At 41.2% G+C, this 18,363-nt stretch overlaps 1 protein-coding gene across 2 annotated transcripts in view; it reads left to right on the top strand.

Moving 5' to 3' along the window:
- OCA2 (OCA2 melanosomal transmembrane protein) overlaps positions 1-18,363 on the top strand; it is a 370,248-nt gene that overhangs the window by 9,895 nt on the left and 341,990 nt on the right. For both annotated transcript variants that reach the window (XM_017348348.3, XM_008269748.4), the window contains exon 2: positions 3,875-4,171. In XM_017348348.3, the coding sequence (XP_017203837.1) occupies positions 3,924-4,171 (248 nt within the window). In that variant the 5' untranslated portion in view covers positions 3,875-3,923. The remainder of the gene's footprint in view (positions 1-3,874; positions 4,172-18,363) is intronic.

Here is an 18,363-nt window from a genome sequence, read left to right as displayed (position 1 = left end):
ATGGTGTCAGGGTGTAGATAAAACTGAGCCATTTTCCTAACATTTCCCCCTTTTGTTTTTTATAAAGCAGGAGTTGTATGGGATTAAATTAGTCCCTAAAGTCCAGGACGGGTAGAAGGATGAAGATATATCTTTAGAGCTACTTCCTGCTAACAAGGGGCGATGAGGTACTCTTCACTGGCATGGGGTGATGTCTCAAGCCACTGTCTCCTGGGTGGGGAGCCGAGTGTATCCCTGTAGCTGCATTTGGTTGACCGCCTGGTTGCTGAAGGCCTTGGTTCGTTCCATTATCACCTGCTGTAAACACTTATATAGACACTGTAGTATAAAAGACAGGGTGAGAATAGCAACCAATAGCAACCACTCCTAAGAGTGGTATTAACCAGGTAATGAGAGGACTTCATAAAGGAGAGGAAATGAGGGGGAGACTCTGGACCCTTGTGAGGGCTGTTTGATGGACATGGTTTAAAGATGATTCCAACCAAGACCAGGAGAAGGGCCACTCAAGTGCAAAGTTATTTGTAATATATCCCTATTATCCTTTTGATATCTTCAGGGTCTGTAGTGATATTCCTTGCATCATTTCTGATGCTCATAAGTTGTATTCTCTTTGTTTTCTTTGTCAGTATTGCTAGAGGTTTGTCAATTTTATTGGTATTTTCAAAGAACCAGTTCTTTGTTTCTCAATTTTTCCATTTCATTGATTTTTACTCTTATTTTATTACCTCTGTTTACTTTTTATTTTGCTCTTCTTTTTCTAAATTCTTGAGATGGATGCTGAGATTATTGTTTTGAGACTTTTCCTCCTTTATAAAATGAACACTTAGTGCTGTAAATGCTCCCCACATAACTGCTTTAGCAGTGCTCTTCAAATTTTGATGTGTTGTATTTCCATTTCCATTCAATGTGATTTTTGATGTCCTCTGAGATTTCCCCTTTGACTCCTAGATTATTTAGAAAGTGTTTTTAATTTCCTTGGGTCTTTCTGTTATTGATTTCTAATAGTATTCCATTGTGTTTACATAACATATTCTGTATGACTTATTTGTCTAGTTGTTTTATAAATTACTGAGAGAAAAATATTGACATTTTCAACTATAAAACTATAAATGTCTCTTTTTCCTTTTATTTTCATTAGTTTTTGCATCATGTATTTTGAAGCTCTGTTTGGTACATACACATTTAGAATTTCTATGTCTTTTTGGTAGATTGACCCTTTTCTCATTATATAGTCTCTCTCTCTTTTTCACTGATCTACTTTGCTCTGACTTCTGCTATACCTTATATCAATATAACCCCTTCTACTTTCTTTGGATTAATGCTTGGATGGTATATCTTTTCTCTACTTTTTACTTTCAGCCTATCTGTATTGTTATTGCTGAAGTGAATTGCTTGTAGCTTCCTCGTAACTGGGTAATTTTAAAAACTACTCTGCCACACTCTTTTAGTTGGTGCACTCAGACCATTTACATAAGATGAATTTTTGGCTGAGATGGGGCTGGGCACCTCGTGTAGACTCCTGTGTCACCATTAGAGGGCGTGGCTTCATTACCACTGAGCATCTGTGCAGCCCTGGCCTTTCACTTGGCCTTCTCTGATAACCACATCACAAAGGGGAGTGGTGCCTTTTGCTGCAGGATGGAAATAAAGCCCAGGCTCCCCGTGTGTTTGTCTCTACTGACACATGGTAGGGGCAGGATGTGTAGGAAAGAGGTGGGACTCTCCAGCACCCAGCAGAGAGGAATGTTTAAGTTCCCTTCTCTGATGCCACCCCAGTGGGGAGCAGAGGCCTGGAGCACCTCATTACAGCTTTAGATTATGCTCAGTCAGCCTATACTGTCCTGGGTGGATGTGGGTCTGCAGTGTTTGGCTGCAGTCAAATAGTTATCGTCCACACATTTTCTGTCTTGCAGCTGCCCCTTCCTGGTCGTTTGGCTAGAAAACAGGCTTCCTTAGGGCTTTGTCTGTACCTGTTGGTGTTTGCAGATTGCTGGCTTCTTTAGCTCCCTGTCTGGCTTTATATAAAGCAGAAGGAAAACACAGGGAATGCACTGCTGTGTGCTCCTTTGGATCCCTAATTAACCTGCTTTCGCTCTACCTTTCAGAGTCTTGTGTTGTTTTATATGAAATGTCAGGCTTTTAGTTGTCCCTTGCAGGAGGAATAGGACAAAGTGGGTCTGTCCTATCTTCCAGGGAGCAGAAGCGCTGAGATGTGTTTCTGAGTGCTGGCAAGTATTACAGTATGTTGTCCTGGTGGCGTGAATGATTCAGGAGGGAGAGGAGAATCGCAGTGATGCAATCTGAGCAGGTGAGAGCAGGTGAGCTGCTATGCAGCTGTCAGTGCTGCAGCGGGCGTGTCCTTGAGATGCTGGTATTGTGTTCACATCCCCTCTAGTTTTATCAGCACGTCAGTCCTGGGGCTTCTTGCTCTCCCACACATTCCTCACTCCTGCTCTGCTCTGAATCTTTGTGTCTGACTCCAGCTCAGGCTTGCAGGTCGGGGGCTTGTTGCTGGGTTCAGACAAACAGGAGGAGAATCTGCTGGGAGATTGGAGGAGGAACAAGAGGGAAAGCCTGTCGTACTCTCCATTCCACTCTGCACGAGGCATCCCTTTTGGGGCTCTAGCCCCTTCTGGAAAGGCCCGCTATAATTTCCGTATCATCTTTCTCTGCTCCTCAGCCACGCGGTGGTGGAGGTTTCCTGCTGCTGCTAATCTCTAGTTTCTGGTTAGCATCTCAGCACCTCCACTTCCCATGTAGCCACTTTCTGTAATGAAGTATTCAAAGTAGCTTCTGTCTCCTTCTTGAATGCTGGCTGATTCAATCAGTGAAAAGTTGAGGCGGCAACGTCAGCAGCTGAGACAAAAAAGCAGGACGAGTGAATGGGGATCCGAAAGGGGAGGTGGAGGAGAGCAGGGGCTGGACTCTGCGGGCCCACCTGGGAATCTTGCACATGGTGTCAAGTTCACCTACCTGCAGAACACAAGGCTTTCTGTGGATGTGTTCAGGTGCTTAGGAGTTGGCACAGAGTGGGAAAGCAGGGTTGGGGCTTTGCCAGGGGTGGTAAACAGACTCTAGGGAGCACCTATGACCTCCACTCCTTGGTGTGATCCACCCCACTCGAGTGTGAGCAGGACTCCTTAATGGCTTTCAGCCAGGAGAATGTGGCAAAGGCAATGGCTTTCTCTCCCCAAGTCATCTTGCATTAAAGAACATGTTGCCTTGCTAGCGCACTTGCCCAGGAATTCTTGTTGCTTCATAAAGTGAGCCAATGTGTTGGGGAAGCCCACATGGCAAGTAGCTCCAGGAAGCCTGTTGGAGCTGAAGATGGCCTCTGAGAGCTCAGGGTGGCCCCTAGCTGCTGGCCAGTGAGAAGCTGTGACCCTCAGTCCTTTGGCAACCAGGAAGTGAGCTCTGCCTACTCTAGGGTTCTTGGAAGCAGATTCTTTCCCAATTGAGTCTCCAATGAACACACAGCTCAATGAGTCCTTGAGATGGTTCAGCTGAGCCTGACCCAGACCCACGGAACCTCTGAGACTATAAATAAGTGTTGTCTTTAAGCCGCACATTTTGTAGTAATTTGTTATGCAGTTATACAACAACAGAAAACTCATAGATCAGATAAGTTTGGCAGAATGAGTCAGGGCAAGTAAGAGGAGGGTGTTTGCTGGACCACAGCATCTCAGCCAGGAAAGAAGGGAGTGCGGACACAGAGTGTTTGGCTAATGTGGATCAGGGCAAGCCCCTGCCAGTGAGGTGTATTAGGCTGTTTGCCATTACTGTAATCAAATACCCGAGACTGGGTGTTTTATAAAGTGACGAGGTTTATCAAGCTCATGGATCTGAATGCTGAAGGTGTGCTTTTTGTCAACAGAGGTTTCCAGATTTCTGGCTAACCCTCGAGAGAAGACTGGCAGTGGACTATGCATCTAGAGAACAAAGATGGCCAGCTGGCCTCCAGCATGCTCGAGGTGGAGCTGCATCAGAAATCTGCTCCGGCTTATGCAGGCCCTACAGGGCTGGCACCCGCAGGACTCGCCCACAGCAACCACAGACCTCTGCAGGGGGTCAGCAGGCTGGACCCTTCCAGCTCCTACCCCAGTCGGGCTGCTGGGCAGGACGGTTGGTCTCCCACACACCGGGATTTTGGCTCATTCCTCATGGAGGAGAGGTGAGTTTAGAGTAGTTTTATGTTAGAAATGTGGAATTCACAAATGCTGGGTTCCTGTGAGCACAGTTCTCCCACATTTTTTTGTGTGAAGTATTTCCAAAAATTTCGCTAAAATCTTTTTAGCATTTGATCACTTTCTTAACCTATTTTGAAAGAATGATTCTCCAAAAATATGTTGAAATTAGCTTCAAAAGATATAAAAAAGTAAAGAAGAAAAAGGAGTTTATGGCATGAAGACTTGGCATTAAATATACTATTTAAGATATTCAAAGTATTGTGTGGTCTTGGAAAGCATATATTTTTAGAACATATTTAATTTCTATAAATACAACAAGTAAATGAATATTGGTTTTCAAGTCAGAAAAATCTGGATTTATATAAAATATTTTGATAAACCTTTAAATATTTGCTGATGTAATGACAATAGATATATTTTATGTCAGTGCCCACAAACAAAATTCACCATTTGCAGTTCATACACGTCATTGTAATGACAAAGCATCCTCTGAAGGATTGTCTATGCCTGTGTTGGGACACGTTGCTTACTCCGAAGATCTGGGTACTCTCATCTGTACAGGTGATACTTTCTGCTGAGGGTATCAGAATCCTGATCCATGCAGCATTGAATGTCTCTCTATCATTCAAAAAAAAAAAAAAAAAAGCATCACAGAATGCATGCCGGTGTAGCATAGGTCCTTCCCTTGCTGGGACCTATACACTACCATCTCCCAGGGAGGGGTTACCCAAGAATGTGCTCAGGCTTAGTTCACATTACTGTATCACTTTATGCAGACAGTGAAACTTTGGATTGCTCTTTTTGCCCAAGATGTTTTGGAGATTTCTCTATGATGATGTCTATAGTTTCTTTCTTTCTTTCTTTCTTTCTTTCTTTCTTTCTTTCTTTCTTTCTTTCTTTCTTTCTTTCTTTCTTTCTTTCTTCCTTCCTTCCTTCCTTCCTTCCTTCCTTCCTTCCTTCCTTCCTTCCTTCCTTCCTTCCTTTCCTTCTTTCTTTCTTCCTTCCTTCCTTCCTTCCTTCCTTCCTTTCTTTCTTTCTTTCTTTCTTTCTTTCTTTCTTTCTTTCTTTCTTTCTTTCTTTCTTTCTTCTTTCTTTCTTTCTCTCTCTCTCTCTTTCAAAAATGGCTTATATTTTCATTCCATTATCCCATGAACTTTGAAAATATATTTATTTTAATTTTTTATTTATTTGAAAGGTGGTGGGGGTGGGGAGAGGAGAGAGAGAGAGAGAAATCAATCTTCTATCCTTCCATCCACTGGTTCACTCCCCAGATGCCAAGGTGAAACCAGGAGCCTGGACCTCAATCACAAACCTCAATGCCCTCCACGAGGGTAGTAGGCTGGGTGTTCCACTTGTCCTGGCTAGACTATGCATGCCTGGGTGAAGCTGGGACAATTGCTGGCTGATGCAGGAGTCGCTTTGTATGGCTCTGCTCAATCCACTTGCCTCTTATCCTTACTCCAACCAGGCCAGGAGGACCCAACTGTTGCCAAAAAATGGAAGCCCAGGGCACAAGCTTGTCTAAGCCTCTGTCACCTCATGTCTTTAACATGCCATTAGCTGACCCCAAGGTCATCTGTGCTCTGTTAGAATCACCAGATAGAATATAGGACACCCAGGTAAATTTGAATTTCAGATAGACAATGAATGTTTCAGGGAAAGTACTTACACTAAGTCACTTGTAGTATCACACTCATTAGGAGGGCTACCAATCACAAAAGAAAATATAACAAGCATTGGTGAGAATGTGGGGGAATTCTAACCTCTGCAAACCAACTGTTGTTGGGAATGTAAAAGGGTGTAGCCACTGTGGAAAACAGGATAGTGGTTCCTCAGAAAATTGAGAATAGGAGCTGGCATTGTGGTGTCATGGGTTAAGCTGCTGCCTGCGATGTTGGCATCCCATTTAGGAGCATCCTGGCTGCTTCACTTCCGGTCCAGCTCCCTGCTGATGTGCCTAGGAGAACTGCAGAAGATAGCTCAAGTACTTGGGCCCCTGCCATCCATGTGGGAGACCTGAATGGCCCAGCCCTGGCTGTTGTGGCCATTTGAGGAGTGAACCAGTGGATAGAAGACATCTTTGTCTCTCTGTAACTGCCTTTCAAATAAGTAAATAGATCTTCTAAGAAACTGAAAATAGAATTGCAGTAATCCCCAATATCCCACCACTGGATACCTGAAACTGCAGATAGTACTGAACCCTATGTATTCACTACACATATATACCTATGATAAAATTTAATTTATAAATTAGACACAGGAAGTGATGAATAACTAACAATGGAGAAACTATAACAATATATGTTATTTAAAACTTATGGGCCGGCGCCGTGGCTCAATAGGCTAATCCTCCACCTTGCGGCGCCGGCACACCGGGTTCTAGTCCCGGTCAGGGCGCCGGATTCTGTCCTGGTTGCCCCTCTTCCAGGCCAGCTCTCTGCTATGGCCAGGGAGTGCAGTGGAGGATGGCCCAGGTGCTTGGGCCCTGCACCCCATGGGAGACCAGGAAAAGCACCTGATTCCTGGCTCCTGCCTTCGGATCAGCGCGGTGCGCCGGCTGCAGCGGCGGCCATTGGAGGGTGAACCAACGGCAAAGGAAGACCTTTCTCTCTCTGTCTCTTTCTCTCACTGTCCACTCTGCCTGTCAAAAAAAAAATTTATAAAAAAAAAAATTTATAAAAAACTTATGGGGGCCAGCGCTGTGGCCCAGTGGGTTAAAGCTCTGGCCTGCACAGCCGGCATCCCATATGGGTGCCGATTTGTGTCCTGGCTGCTCCACTTCTTATCCAGCTCCCTGCCATGGCCTGGGAATGCAATAGAAGATGGGCGAAGTGCTTGGGCCCCTGCACCTGCGTGGGAGACCTGAAGAAGCTCCTGGCTCCTGGCTTCGGGTCAGCTCAGCTCTGGCCATTGTGGTCATTTGAGGAGTGAACCAATGGATGGAAGACCTCTCTCTTTCTCTCTGGCTCTACTTCTCTCTGTAACTCGTCTTTCAAACAAACAAAATAAATCTTTCAAAAAACCTTATGAATTCTTTATTTCAGGAATTTTCCATTTAATATTTCTGGACTATTGTTGACTAAAGTAACTGAAATTGTAGAAAGTGAAACTGTGGATAAGGGGAGGACTATTATGCCTTTTGATTCTGCAATTTCACTTCTGGATGTATCCCTCAAAGAACTGAAAATAGGAGCTGTGCTTGGATAGTTTGTGACATTTTCACATTCATGCTGGAGTTTAAATTCCAATGAGATATTGTTATGGGATGGTGCCTCAGGGAGTGATTAAGCCATGAGGATGAAGCCTTCATGAATGGTATCAGCAACCTTATAAAACGGCTGGAGGAGCTAGCGAGGCGTCTTTTTGCCCTTCAGCTTTCCACTGTGTAAGACCCAGTGTTTGTACCTTCTGCCATGTGAAGGCACAGTGAGAAGCCCTTCCCAGGTACCAGGTGCTAGTGCCTTGGTCCTGGAGGTCTCAGGCTCTGGGACTGGAAGAGACTCATTTCTGTTCTTTTCCTGTTATCTAAAGTATTTTGTTATGGCACAAAGTCTTCCTGGTTCTCTGCTCGCTCTCTCATTCTCTTTCCCTAATTAAATACCATATGATTTTGAATCTGAAGTCTCAGAAAAGTTTGAATTAATGTCACTTTCTTATCTTAAAATTATGTACAAGAACTAATAGATATATTTAAATACATTTGGGTGTCAGATTGACAAACTCAAATCACATTTTTTTCCCTTAGTAAATATTGTGTAGGTAGGAAGATTTCTTTCTCATCAGTGGAAAATGAAATTTATTTTCTGTTGTTTCCACAAATCAGGAATTAACTGACTTTAATATTTTCCATTTCAAAATTAGCTAATTACCTTTCAGTTTTTCATTTAGCAATAATATATTTGATTGTGGGTTGGATGGGAAAGCACACTTGAGAGAATATATTGAAAGTAATTAAGATAAATTATTATAAGACAGCTCTTACATCTGTCATGAATTGGTTTCTGTATTTTGTTATTACCACACGAAAATAAATATATTGCTGAAAATTTGGAAATTTATGGGAAAAATGATCCTAACACAATTATTACTAATTCACAATTATTACTAATTGTGTTGATTCATATTCCTTTCTCTTTTTTTCCATATGCAATATATGTTTTTATCTAGCTGTGATCATAATATATAATTTTATTTTGTGGTTCTTTTGAGTAGCAATGTGTGGTTAACAATTCCATCAATGTTGTTAATGTTGTTGAATATTGCTGAAAGCTATTATTTTATATACTTTTAATTCAGGCATAATTTTAGCAAACATGATGTATAGATCTATCAGTTTTGAAAAATGCCTAAAATCATGCAGTTGTCAGTACAGCAAAGATGTAGAACATGTGAAACAACCCTGCACAATTTCTTTCAGTCTCCGCCATTCCCCACCATCAGCTGAAAACTGATCTATATTCTGTTCTTATTCTTTGCCTATTCAAGCATGTTGCATCAATGGAACAGTTGAGTTTTGCTCCACTTAGCATGCCAGTTGTATGTTCTTTTTACTTGCAGATTGGAGTTGTATGAGTATATCACACTTGGATATATCATCCATTCTCCTGTTGAAGGATACTTCAGTTTTCAAGTTTTGGCTGTTATGAATAAAACCACTATATATATTTGCATACAGGTTTTTGTGTGAATACAAGTTCAAATCTCCTTAGGTAAATGCCTAGAAATGGGAAATTTTTAACTGTATAAGCTGTACCAAAGCCTGAAATCTAAAAAAAAAAAAGTTCCAATAAGAAATGGTAAGAAATGGAACACTAGCAGTGTCTAACCTACAGCAGGTGTCACAGAGAATTTGGGGTTACAAAGTGATAACAATTTAATTTGAAATGGTATAAACCATGCCATTTTTACTTATACCATTGTTTCATTCTGTTCTTCCACTTTTTAACTCTGTGATTTTTTGTTTCATTTTCATAATTTTTTTGGAATAACAGATTTTTTTAATTTAGTAAATATAAATTTCCAAAGTACAGTTTATGGATTTACAATGGCTTCCCCCCCCCAATAATTTCCCTCCCACTCGCACCCCTCCCATCTCCCTCTCCTTCTCCCATTCCATTCACATCAAGACTCATTTTCAATTATCTTTATATACAGAAGATTGATTTAGTATATATTAAGTAAAGATTTCATCAGTTTGCACCCACACAGGAACACAAAGTATAAAATACTGTTTCAGTACTAGTTTTAGCATTACTTCACATTGGACAACACACTAAGGACAGATCCCACATGAGAAGTAAGTACACAGTGACTCCTGTTGTTGACTTAACAAATTGACACTCTTGTTTATGGCGTCAGTAATCTCCCTAGGCTCTAGTCATGAGTTGCCAAGGCTATGGAAGCCTTTTGAGTTTGCTGACTTTGATCTTATTCCGACAGGGTCATAGTCAAAGTGGAAGTTCTCTCCTCCCTTCAGAGAAAGGTACCTCCTTCTTTGATGGCCCCGTTCTTTCCACTGGGATCTCACTTGCAGAGATCTTTCATTTAGGTCTTCTTCTTCTTCCTCTTCTTCTTCCTCTTCTTCTTCCTCTTCTTCTTCCTCTTCTTCTTCTTCTTCTCCTTCTTCTTCCTCTTCTTCTTCCTCTTCTTCTTCTTCTTCCTCTTCTTCTTCCTCTTCTTCTTCCTCTTCTTCTTCCTCTTCTTCCTCTTCTTCTTCCTCTTCTTCTTCCTCTTCTTCTTCCTCTTCTTCTTCCTCTTCTTCTTCCTCTTCTTCTTCCTCTTCTTCTTCCTCTTCTTCTTCCTCTTCTTCTTCCTCTTCTTCTTCCTCTTCTTCCTCTTCTTCTTCCTCTTCTTCTTCCTCTTCTTCTTCCTCTTCTTCTTCCTCTTCTTCTTCCTCTTCTTCTTCCTCTTCTTCTTCCTCTTCTTCCTCTTCTTCTTCCTCTTCTTCTTCCTCTTCTTCTTCCTCTTCCTCTTCCTCCTCTTCTTCCTCTTCCTCCTCTTCTTCCTCTTCTTCCTCTTCTTCCTCTTCTTCTTCTCCTTCTTCTTCTCCTTCTCCTTCTCCTTCTCCTTCTCCTTCTCCTTCTCCTTCTCCTTCTCCTTCTCCTTCTTCTTCTTCTTCTTCTTCTTCTTCTTCTTCTTCTTCTTCTTCTTCCTTCCAGAGTGTCTTGGCTTTCTGTGGGGAGCAACTCGGACTACACTAAGTTACTGGAATTAAGACTTATTTTATGCATCTGCTCTCCCACAATATGGTGCTGGGAGAGGAGGAAACAGCTTCTACACAGCTGCCTCCAGTTCAACCAATAAACAGCAGGACCTGCTCCTGATTGCAGGAGAGCAGCGTACTCGGCATGTGGGTAGCAGAGTTGGGATTGGTGGAAGAGGACTATAAAGGAGGAGAGAGACAACATGCACCAGGAACATCTATCTGAAGGAACACCCGAGAGAGCCAGCCAGCGGTGTGCCGCTCCCCCGCGGAAGTGGGGAAAGTGACAGGGGGAACCGCCCTTCCACGGAGGTGGAAGGGACGGTAGCCAACCTGGGAAGAACCAGCAGCAAACCCAGGGAGGGCCGAGCAGATAAAAGAACAATGCAGGGTCCTGTGTCGTTCCTCCACGAAGAGGGGGAGTGACAGCTTTCCATGCCTAAAATACTCTCATGGGCTCTTCAGCCATATCCAAATGCCTTAAGGGCTGATTCTGAGGCCAGAATGCTATTTAGGACATCTGCCATTCTATGAGTCTGCTGTATATCCTGCTTCCTATGATGGATCGTTCTCTCCCTTTCTTGTTTGTGTGATCCCTTTGACTCTTAGACCTATCAGTGTGATCAATTGTGACCTAAAATTGATCACTTGGACTAGTGAGATGGCATTGGTACATGCCACCTTGACGGGATTGTATTGAAATTCCCTGGCACATTTCTAACTCCACCATTTGGGTCAAGTCAGATTGAGCATGTCCCAAATTGTACATCTCATAAGTTATATCCCCTGATATTCTTGTTTTGTTTGTAATCCATTTTCCTTATCTCCTTTGTTCTTTGTCCATGTTCTCTATAACTGTTTGAGTCTATTTAATAGTTGTTATGTCTTTGTCTAATTTACTTGATGTCTGGGCTTCCTCAATGGTACACTTGCTAAATTTATTTTGTTCCTTTGATTATTTGAATTGGCCATACTTTTCTGTTCTTTTGTATGCTTTGTGTGTGTGTCTGTGTCTGTGTATGTATATGTGTTTATTTATTTATTTTTTGGTTAAAATTTGGCTTTTGACCATTATAATGTGGTAACTTTGGATATCAGATTCTCCTGCTTCCTCAGAGTTTGCTGGCATTTGTTATTTATTTATTTATTTATTTATTTTTTGTCATTGTTTAAAAATTGTTGAATGCAGGGCCGGTATTGTTGACATAGCTGGTAAAGTTGCTGCCTGTGACCTGGCATCCCATATGGGCTCTGGTTCTGGTCCTGGCTGCTCCACTTCTGATCCAGCTCCCTGATAATGGCCTAGAGAAGCAGCAGAAGATGGCCCAAGTGTTTGGGCCTCTGCCATCCATGTGGGAGATCCAGATAAAGCTCCTGGTGCCTGTTTTTGGCCTGGCTAATTGTCCTGGGCATTGCAGTCATCTGGGCAGTGAAGCAGCAGATGGAAGATGTTTCTCTCTCAGTGTCTTCTCTCTTCTCTCTGTAACTCTCACTTTCAAATAAATAAGTGAATCTTAAAAAAATTGTTACAATAGTTTTTCCAAACTACTTTTGGAAATACTATTCCCTATGTGTGATGACTGAGTCTCTGTTCCCTTAACTGATGTTTGGCTAAAATTTTGAGAGATTCTTTGACTGTTGGGAACTGAAGCAAATAAGTAAAACACCAAAAACAAGGAGCAAAAGAGAACAGCCACCTCTGCTAACCTTTAAGGACTGGCTCTGTGTTGGGGTATTACTTTACCACCTAATTAGATTTCCCCCCAGGAGTCTAGGAATCAGCCTAAGGTATAAGTTTAAATTAGTCTTAGGACTTTTTGAACAAGTGTCTTTCATGGGCTTGTATGTGACTTTTAAAATACTGTGTGTACATAGCTCATTTCCTAAAGACTCTCATCTCAATTACTCTGGCCCTAGGTAGTCTGTTGTGTGTCTCCATCTGTCATCTCTTGCTTCTTGTGTCAGTGAGATTGTAGTGCCCCTTGTGGCTTTTATGAACTTCTTTTTCTGGCTTCATTCCAAGGAATGTGAACCAGAGATGAATACTTTTCACCATGCATCTGTTCTTCAAAGCTTCCCCCAGACAACTCAAGACACACATACACAATCACTTTAAAATAAGGTCTGCTCTGCTCTTTCTGGACCTGGGAACTGAGATATCACCTGTTCAAGGTCAAGTCTGCCTCTTCTCCAGGAAAGAGGTAAGGTAAGGCCAACTAAAAGAGCCCAACACTTTCTTACTATATTTTTTCTTGTATGGACTTTCCCTTAATTGCTGTAAACCTTTGACTGTTTTCCAGGGCTCCTACACAGTTGGTTAAGACAACTGCTGCTGGTTGATTTTTTTTCTTTAGGCAAATTAGAGCTTGAAGACTTCCTTGTTACTGCTTTCTCCCTCCATTCTTTCTAAAATACCTTTTTGCTAGCTGTGGAATTCTCAGTTGACAGATTTTCTTTCCTTTTTTTTTTTAAAAAAACTTTTATTTAATGAATATAAATTTCCAAAGTACAGCTTATGGATTACAATGGCTTCTCCCCCATAACGTCCCTCCCACCCGCAACCCTCCCCTTTCCCACTCCCTCTCCCCTTCCATTCACATCAAGATTCATTTTCGATTCTCTTTATATACAGAAGATCAGTTTAGCATACATTAAGTAAAGATTTCAACAGTTTGCTCCCACACAGAAACATAAAGTGAAAAATACTGTTTGAGTACTAGTTATAGCATTAAATCTCAATGTACAGCACACTAAGAACAAAGATCCTACATGAGGAGTAAGTGCACAGTGACTCCTGTTGTTGACTTAACAAATCGACACTCTTGTTTATGGCATCAGTAATCAACCTCTATAATTTGTTATTTGTTATTTGAAAATACTTTCTATTCTCTGTTTGGTGAGACATCATTGTCATATTTCCATTTAATTCTTTGGAATGGTTTTTGTTTGTTCTTTGAATGTATCTAAAAGTGTTGATTTAAGGGCTGTGTCTAGGGAGCCCAATGTCTGGCTTTCCTGAGAGGTGGTTCCCATGCACCTTTTTTCATGTCTCCTATGCATTTGTCAAGATTGCTATGTAAAATAATATAATGTGGGAACTCTAGAAATCAGATTCTTCCTCCTTCCCAGAGTTTTGTTGTCATTGTTTCTGTTTGTTAACAAAATTAGTTCAGGCAAGTCAACAAAGTCTATATTCTTTGTTTTGTGTGGCCACTGAATTCTCTGTTCAGTTGGCTTATTGACAGGACAGAAGTATTCTTAAATGGCTGGGACCAGTAAGTCTCCGCTTTTGCCAGGTGGGCTGAGTGTACCTGTGGAGATTAGGAGCTTTGACACTGAGCCAGGCATCTTGTTTTATTCTCCATTTTTTGCTTGTGCAGAGTCTCAAGGTCACCCAGAAATGACAGCTTAGGGTCTGCTCAGCCCTTTTTGGGTACATGCACAGCTGTAACAAGCTCGATTTCTAGGAACATGTTAGAACTTTCCCAAGTTGCTGATGGACATCTCATTCCTCAGCCTTTCAATTTATTGATTATTTTTGGTCAGTTTCTAGTTAGTCCCAACTGATATTGCTGCCTCAGGAATCTGTGATATTAAACAATCACTGCAGATTGTGAAAAATGCCACCAGGGAGAAAGTATTCACTGCAGGAGCTCTGAGTCAGGTCAACAGCAGACAACAGGCATTACAGGGTTTTCTGTTTTTGTTTTTTTTTTTTTTTTGTTATTAGATTATCTTTTATTTTTTTTTTATCTTTTATTTAATGAATATAAATTTCCAAAGTACGTCTCATGGGTTACAATGGCTTTCCCCCCCATACCGTCCCTCCCACCCACCACCCTCCCCTTTCCCACTCCCTCTCCCCTTCCATTCACATCAAGATTCATTTTCGATTATCTTAGTATACAGAAGATCAGCTTAGTATACCTTAAGTAAGGATTTCAACAGTTTGTTCCCACACAGAAACATAAAGTGAAAAATAATAGATGATTTTTTTTTAAATGATGATGAAATCAGATCAGACCTATTGTCATGTTTAATCCCAGTGAGAGTCAAGTTGGGAATTGATAGTTTCTTTTTTTTTTTTTTTTTTTTTTTTTTAACAGAAGATCAGTTTAGTATACATTAAGTAAAGATTTCAACAGTTTGCACCCCCATAGAAACACAAAGTGAAATATACTGTTTGAGTACTCGTTATAGCATTAAGCCTCAGTGTACAGCACATTAAGGACAGAGATCCTACATGAGGAGTAAGTGCACAGTGACTCCTGTTGTTGACTTTACAAATTGACACTCCTGTTTATGGCATCAGTAATCTCCCTATGCACCAGTCATGAGTTTCCAAGGCTATGGAAGCCCCTTGAGTTCTCCGACTCTTATCTTGTTTAGACAAGGTCATAGTCAAAGTGGAGGTTCTCTCCTCCCTTCAGAGAAAGGCACCTCCCTCTTTGAAGACCTGTTCTTTCCACTGGGATCTCACTCACAGAGATCTTTTTGCCAGAGTGTCTTGGCTTTCCATGCCTGAAATACAGGGTTTTCTAAGGAGCTGCCAGACAGCTCAAACAGTGACAATTTCCTGGCACTGGAGATTTGGAAGAGCTCCTGCCAGCCTACTTCTGCTCCCCCTAATGGCTGTGAGGCTGCTGGCTTTCCCCATCATTGCAAGGCTATTGGTTTTCAAGTCTGCCACAGACCAGGGCAAAGGGATATAGACACAGGGCACTTGAAAATGTTCTTCCTGAGGTTTAACCCTCTCTCTTGAATAAGTGCTCCTTGGATTGATACAGTTTGCGGCTGACTCCAGAAGTTCTGGAAATACTGGTTTTGACTATTGTCGTCAGTGTTTTTGTTGCTTTTGTGGAGGAGAGAATTGCGTAGGTCCTTATCCTGCCATCCTGCTGTCACCTCCTCTTGTTTTTGAAGGAAAATCGCATAAAGATAATAATTCTGAGATATTAAGTGATAGTGTTTTTCTACTCCCATTAGGATACAGCAACATTGGGTTTTGCTTAGAACATACAAGTCACTGCTCATTTTTCTATTTTCAGGTAGTATTTAAAGAAGACATGTAACTGCAGGATGGTAGCTTTGCAGGGCTGGCTGACTGGGTGCATTGCCAGTAGCTCTGTCCCGCCTAGAAGGTATAATAACATTGCTATAGGGAGAGCAGGTGTCCAGGTGGGTGGTCCCCTATTGGGGCAGGTATGCTGGGGACCTCCACCTCCCACCTGTTTTGTTTTCAGGGGTCAGCACTCCTTGAAGTGCTTGACAGGCACCAGGAAGGTGAAATGGGAGGCTTTGTTACAGAGATAAGGCACCAACATGTGGGGTGGAGGTGGAGGAGGCTTGCACAGTAGACCCAGTGGCTGGTGGAAGCAGTACCATACAGTGAGGGGCAGGTGGGTATGTGCTTCTCTGCCATAACCTTTCCTGTTTATGGGGAAATTGTGTGTCGTTGCTTGGGAAGGGAGAACTTGTCCTGATTGGGCTTAGACTTTGAATTGAATATAAAATTGAACACATGCAAAAAAGAGGTGGTTTTAAATATGAGGGGACTGAGTAACTCCCAATGGCTTCACAATCATCTTCCATTCATCCAGGCACTAGGGGACAATTATGAAAACTAGAGTTAACGGCTCACATACACACTGGCATGGTGGGTGCTCAAACTCTGCCCAGACATGCCTCCTTCTAAGAGGATATTTGTCCTTCCTTTCCTTGGGTCAATACAATGAAAAATCTGCAAAAGGTTTTATTGCTGGGGAGCAAAAGACATTGAGAAGGCTTTCAAAATTATCCTCCCACATAGTTTTTATGTAGCAAATCATTTATTTAATCTCATGTGTTATTTAGATTTATCAGTATTTTTAGCTTATTATTTTACCAATTTTAGGCTTATTTCCAGGCATAATTTTTTCTTATTTTGAAATAATTTTAAACTTACAGAAAAGTTGTCAAAATAGTATGAAGAACAACCATAGACCCTTCATTTAGAAAACCAGTCACACATTTTCAGATCTTCCAATAATGCTTTGTCTTTGCAGCAAAGAATCTGTGTCAGAACCACTTGCTGCATTTCGTTGTGATGCTGCTTCTCTTTCCTTTAGCTTGAAACTTTTTTTGCCCAATTTCCTCTTAACTTTCATGATCTGAAACTCTTTGAAGATGAGAGTCCAGGTATTTTACAGAAGGTCCTCAATTTCAGTTTGCCTGAGATGTCCTCCTGATTGGATTCAGCCTCTGTGTCTTTGGCAGCAATGTCAGAGAAATGATGCTGTTCTCTGCTCGATACCCCCTGTTAGCTCATGTATGATTTCAGTTTATACCATTGCTAATGGTGTCCGCTTCAGCCACTTGGTTTAGGGAGCAGCAACCAGACTTTTCCTCTTGGAAGTGACTCTTTTGCTTTGTAATTCATGCTTTGTGATTATGTCAGTCTCATCCCTTCCACAGTTTTATCCATTAGTTTTAGCATCTATTGATATTTCTTGTCTGAAGTAACTTCTACTCTGGTGGCCACCTTGTGGAGATCCTGGAATCACCATGTTTGGGATCCGGTGGCCATGTTATTCTGGCATCTGGTGGAGGCGGCTCTGTGGAGGTGGAGCAGGTGCACAGGAACCATCACATTGTGAGCTAGGAAGCCGAGAAGCTAGGCCAAACTCAGCTGACATAACCAACCCTCTCATTAGAACTACCTTCTGAAGGCAGGTCCCCAGTGACCTACAGACCTCCCACCAGGTCCACATCTCTGAGGCTATGATGAGATCAAATCTCTGCTCCTTTTTTGGAGGAATTTATTAATATATTACATTCACAGAGTCACAGCAAATGCATGATGATTACTACAACACAGTTCTCACCATTTCTCATGTTAATGTGATATTAACACAAAAAGAATATATTCCATTTATTTCATAGATACAATTCTAAGACTATGCAATTCTTTTTTCCCCCAAGAAATCTTTTATTTAAGGTATACAAACTTCATGCATTTCATAAATACAATTTTAGGAACATTGTGATTTTTGACAACACCTGCCCTCCAACCTGCACTCCCACCCTTCTTCCTCCTCCCTCTCCTATTTCATTATTATTTTTCACCAAGATCTATTTTCAATTAATTTTATGCACATACAATTAACTCTATACTAATTAAAGAATTCAAAAAATCTTATTAAAAAAAAAACCCTGTTCCACAATAGTTGAGACAAAGACTGTTCAAAGTCATCATATATCAAAGTGTCAATTTTATATCTATAGACTGCAGATCAGGGAGAACATGTGGTATTTGTCCTTTTGGAAATGGCTTATTTCAATAAGTATGATGTTTTCCAGATTCATCTATTTTGTTGCAAATGACAGGATTTCATTTTTTTACTGCTGTGTAGTATTCCATGGTGTACATATCCCATAATTTCTTTATCCAGTCTTCAGTTGATGGACATTTGGGTTGATTCTATATCTTAGCTATTGTGAATTGAGCTTCAGTAAACGTGGGGGTACAGATAAGGACTATGCAATTCTAAGAGAACTTTACTTCCAGTATTTCTCCCTCTTTCCTTCTCTCCCTTGCTCCTTCCCTCCTTCCTTTCTTCCTTCCTTGTTTTTGAGATAACATATTTTAATTTACATTATAACCAGAGGCTGAATGCTCCACTAAATAAGGAGTTCAACAAGAAAAAAGTCAAAAGATCATAGTTCAGTAGGAATATAGGCAAGGGCTATAAGCAATAATCAAATTTAAAGATGTTCACTTCATTCACATACAGTAAATTAATAATCACAGATCATTATATACTGTAGTAGTATATTGTACTTAACCATTGGTTTGACAAAGATATAAATCAAAATTTGGCAAAATTATATTTACAGAAGTATTGATACACACAGGTATTTCTTTCTTTGTTTCTGTTTTTTAATTTTTTTTCTTTTTAAATTTTAATTCTCACATATAAGGGCTAACATGTGGTA

Source organism: Oryctolagus cuniculus, chromosome 12 (genome assembly GCF_964237555.1).
Source record: "Oryctolagus cuniculus chromosome 12, mOryCun1.1, whole genome shotgun sequence".
Lineage (NCBI taxonomy): Eukaryota > Metazoa > Chordata > Mammalia > Lagomorpha > Leporidae > Oryctolagus > Oryctolagus cuniculus.
Note: the sequence above shows the minus strand (reverse complement) of the source record. Positions and strands in the feature narration are given on the sequence as shown.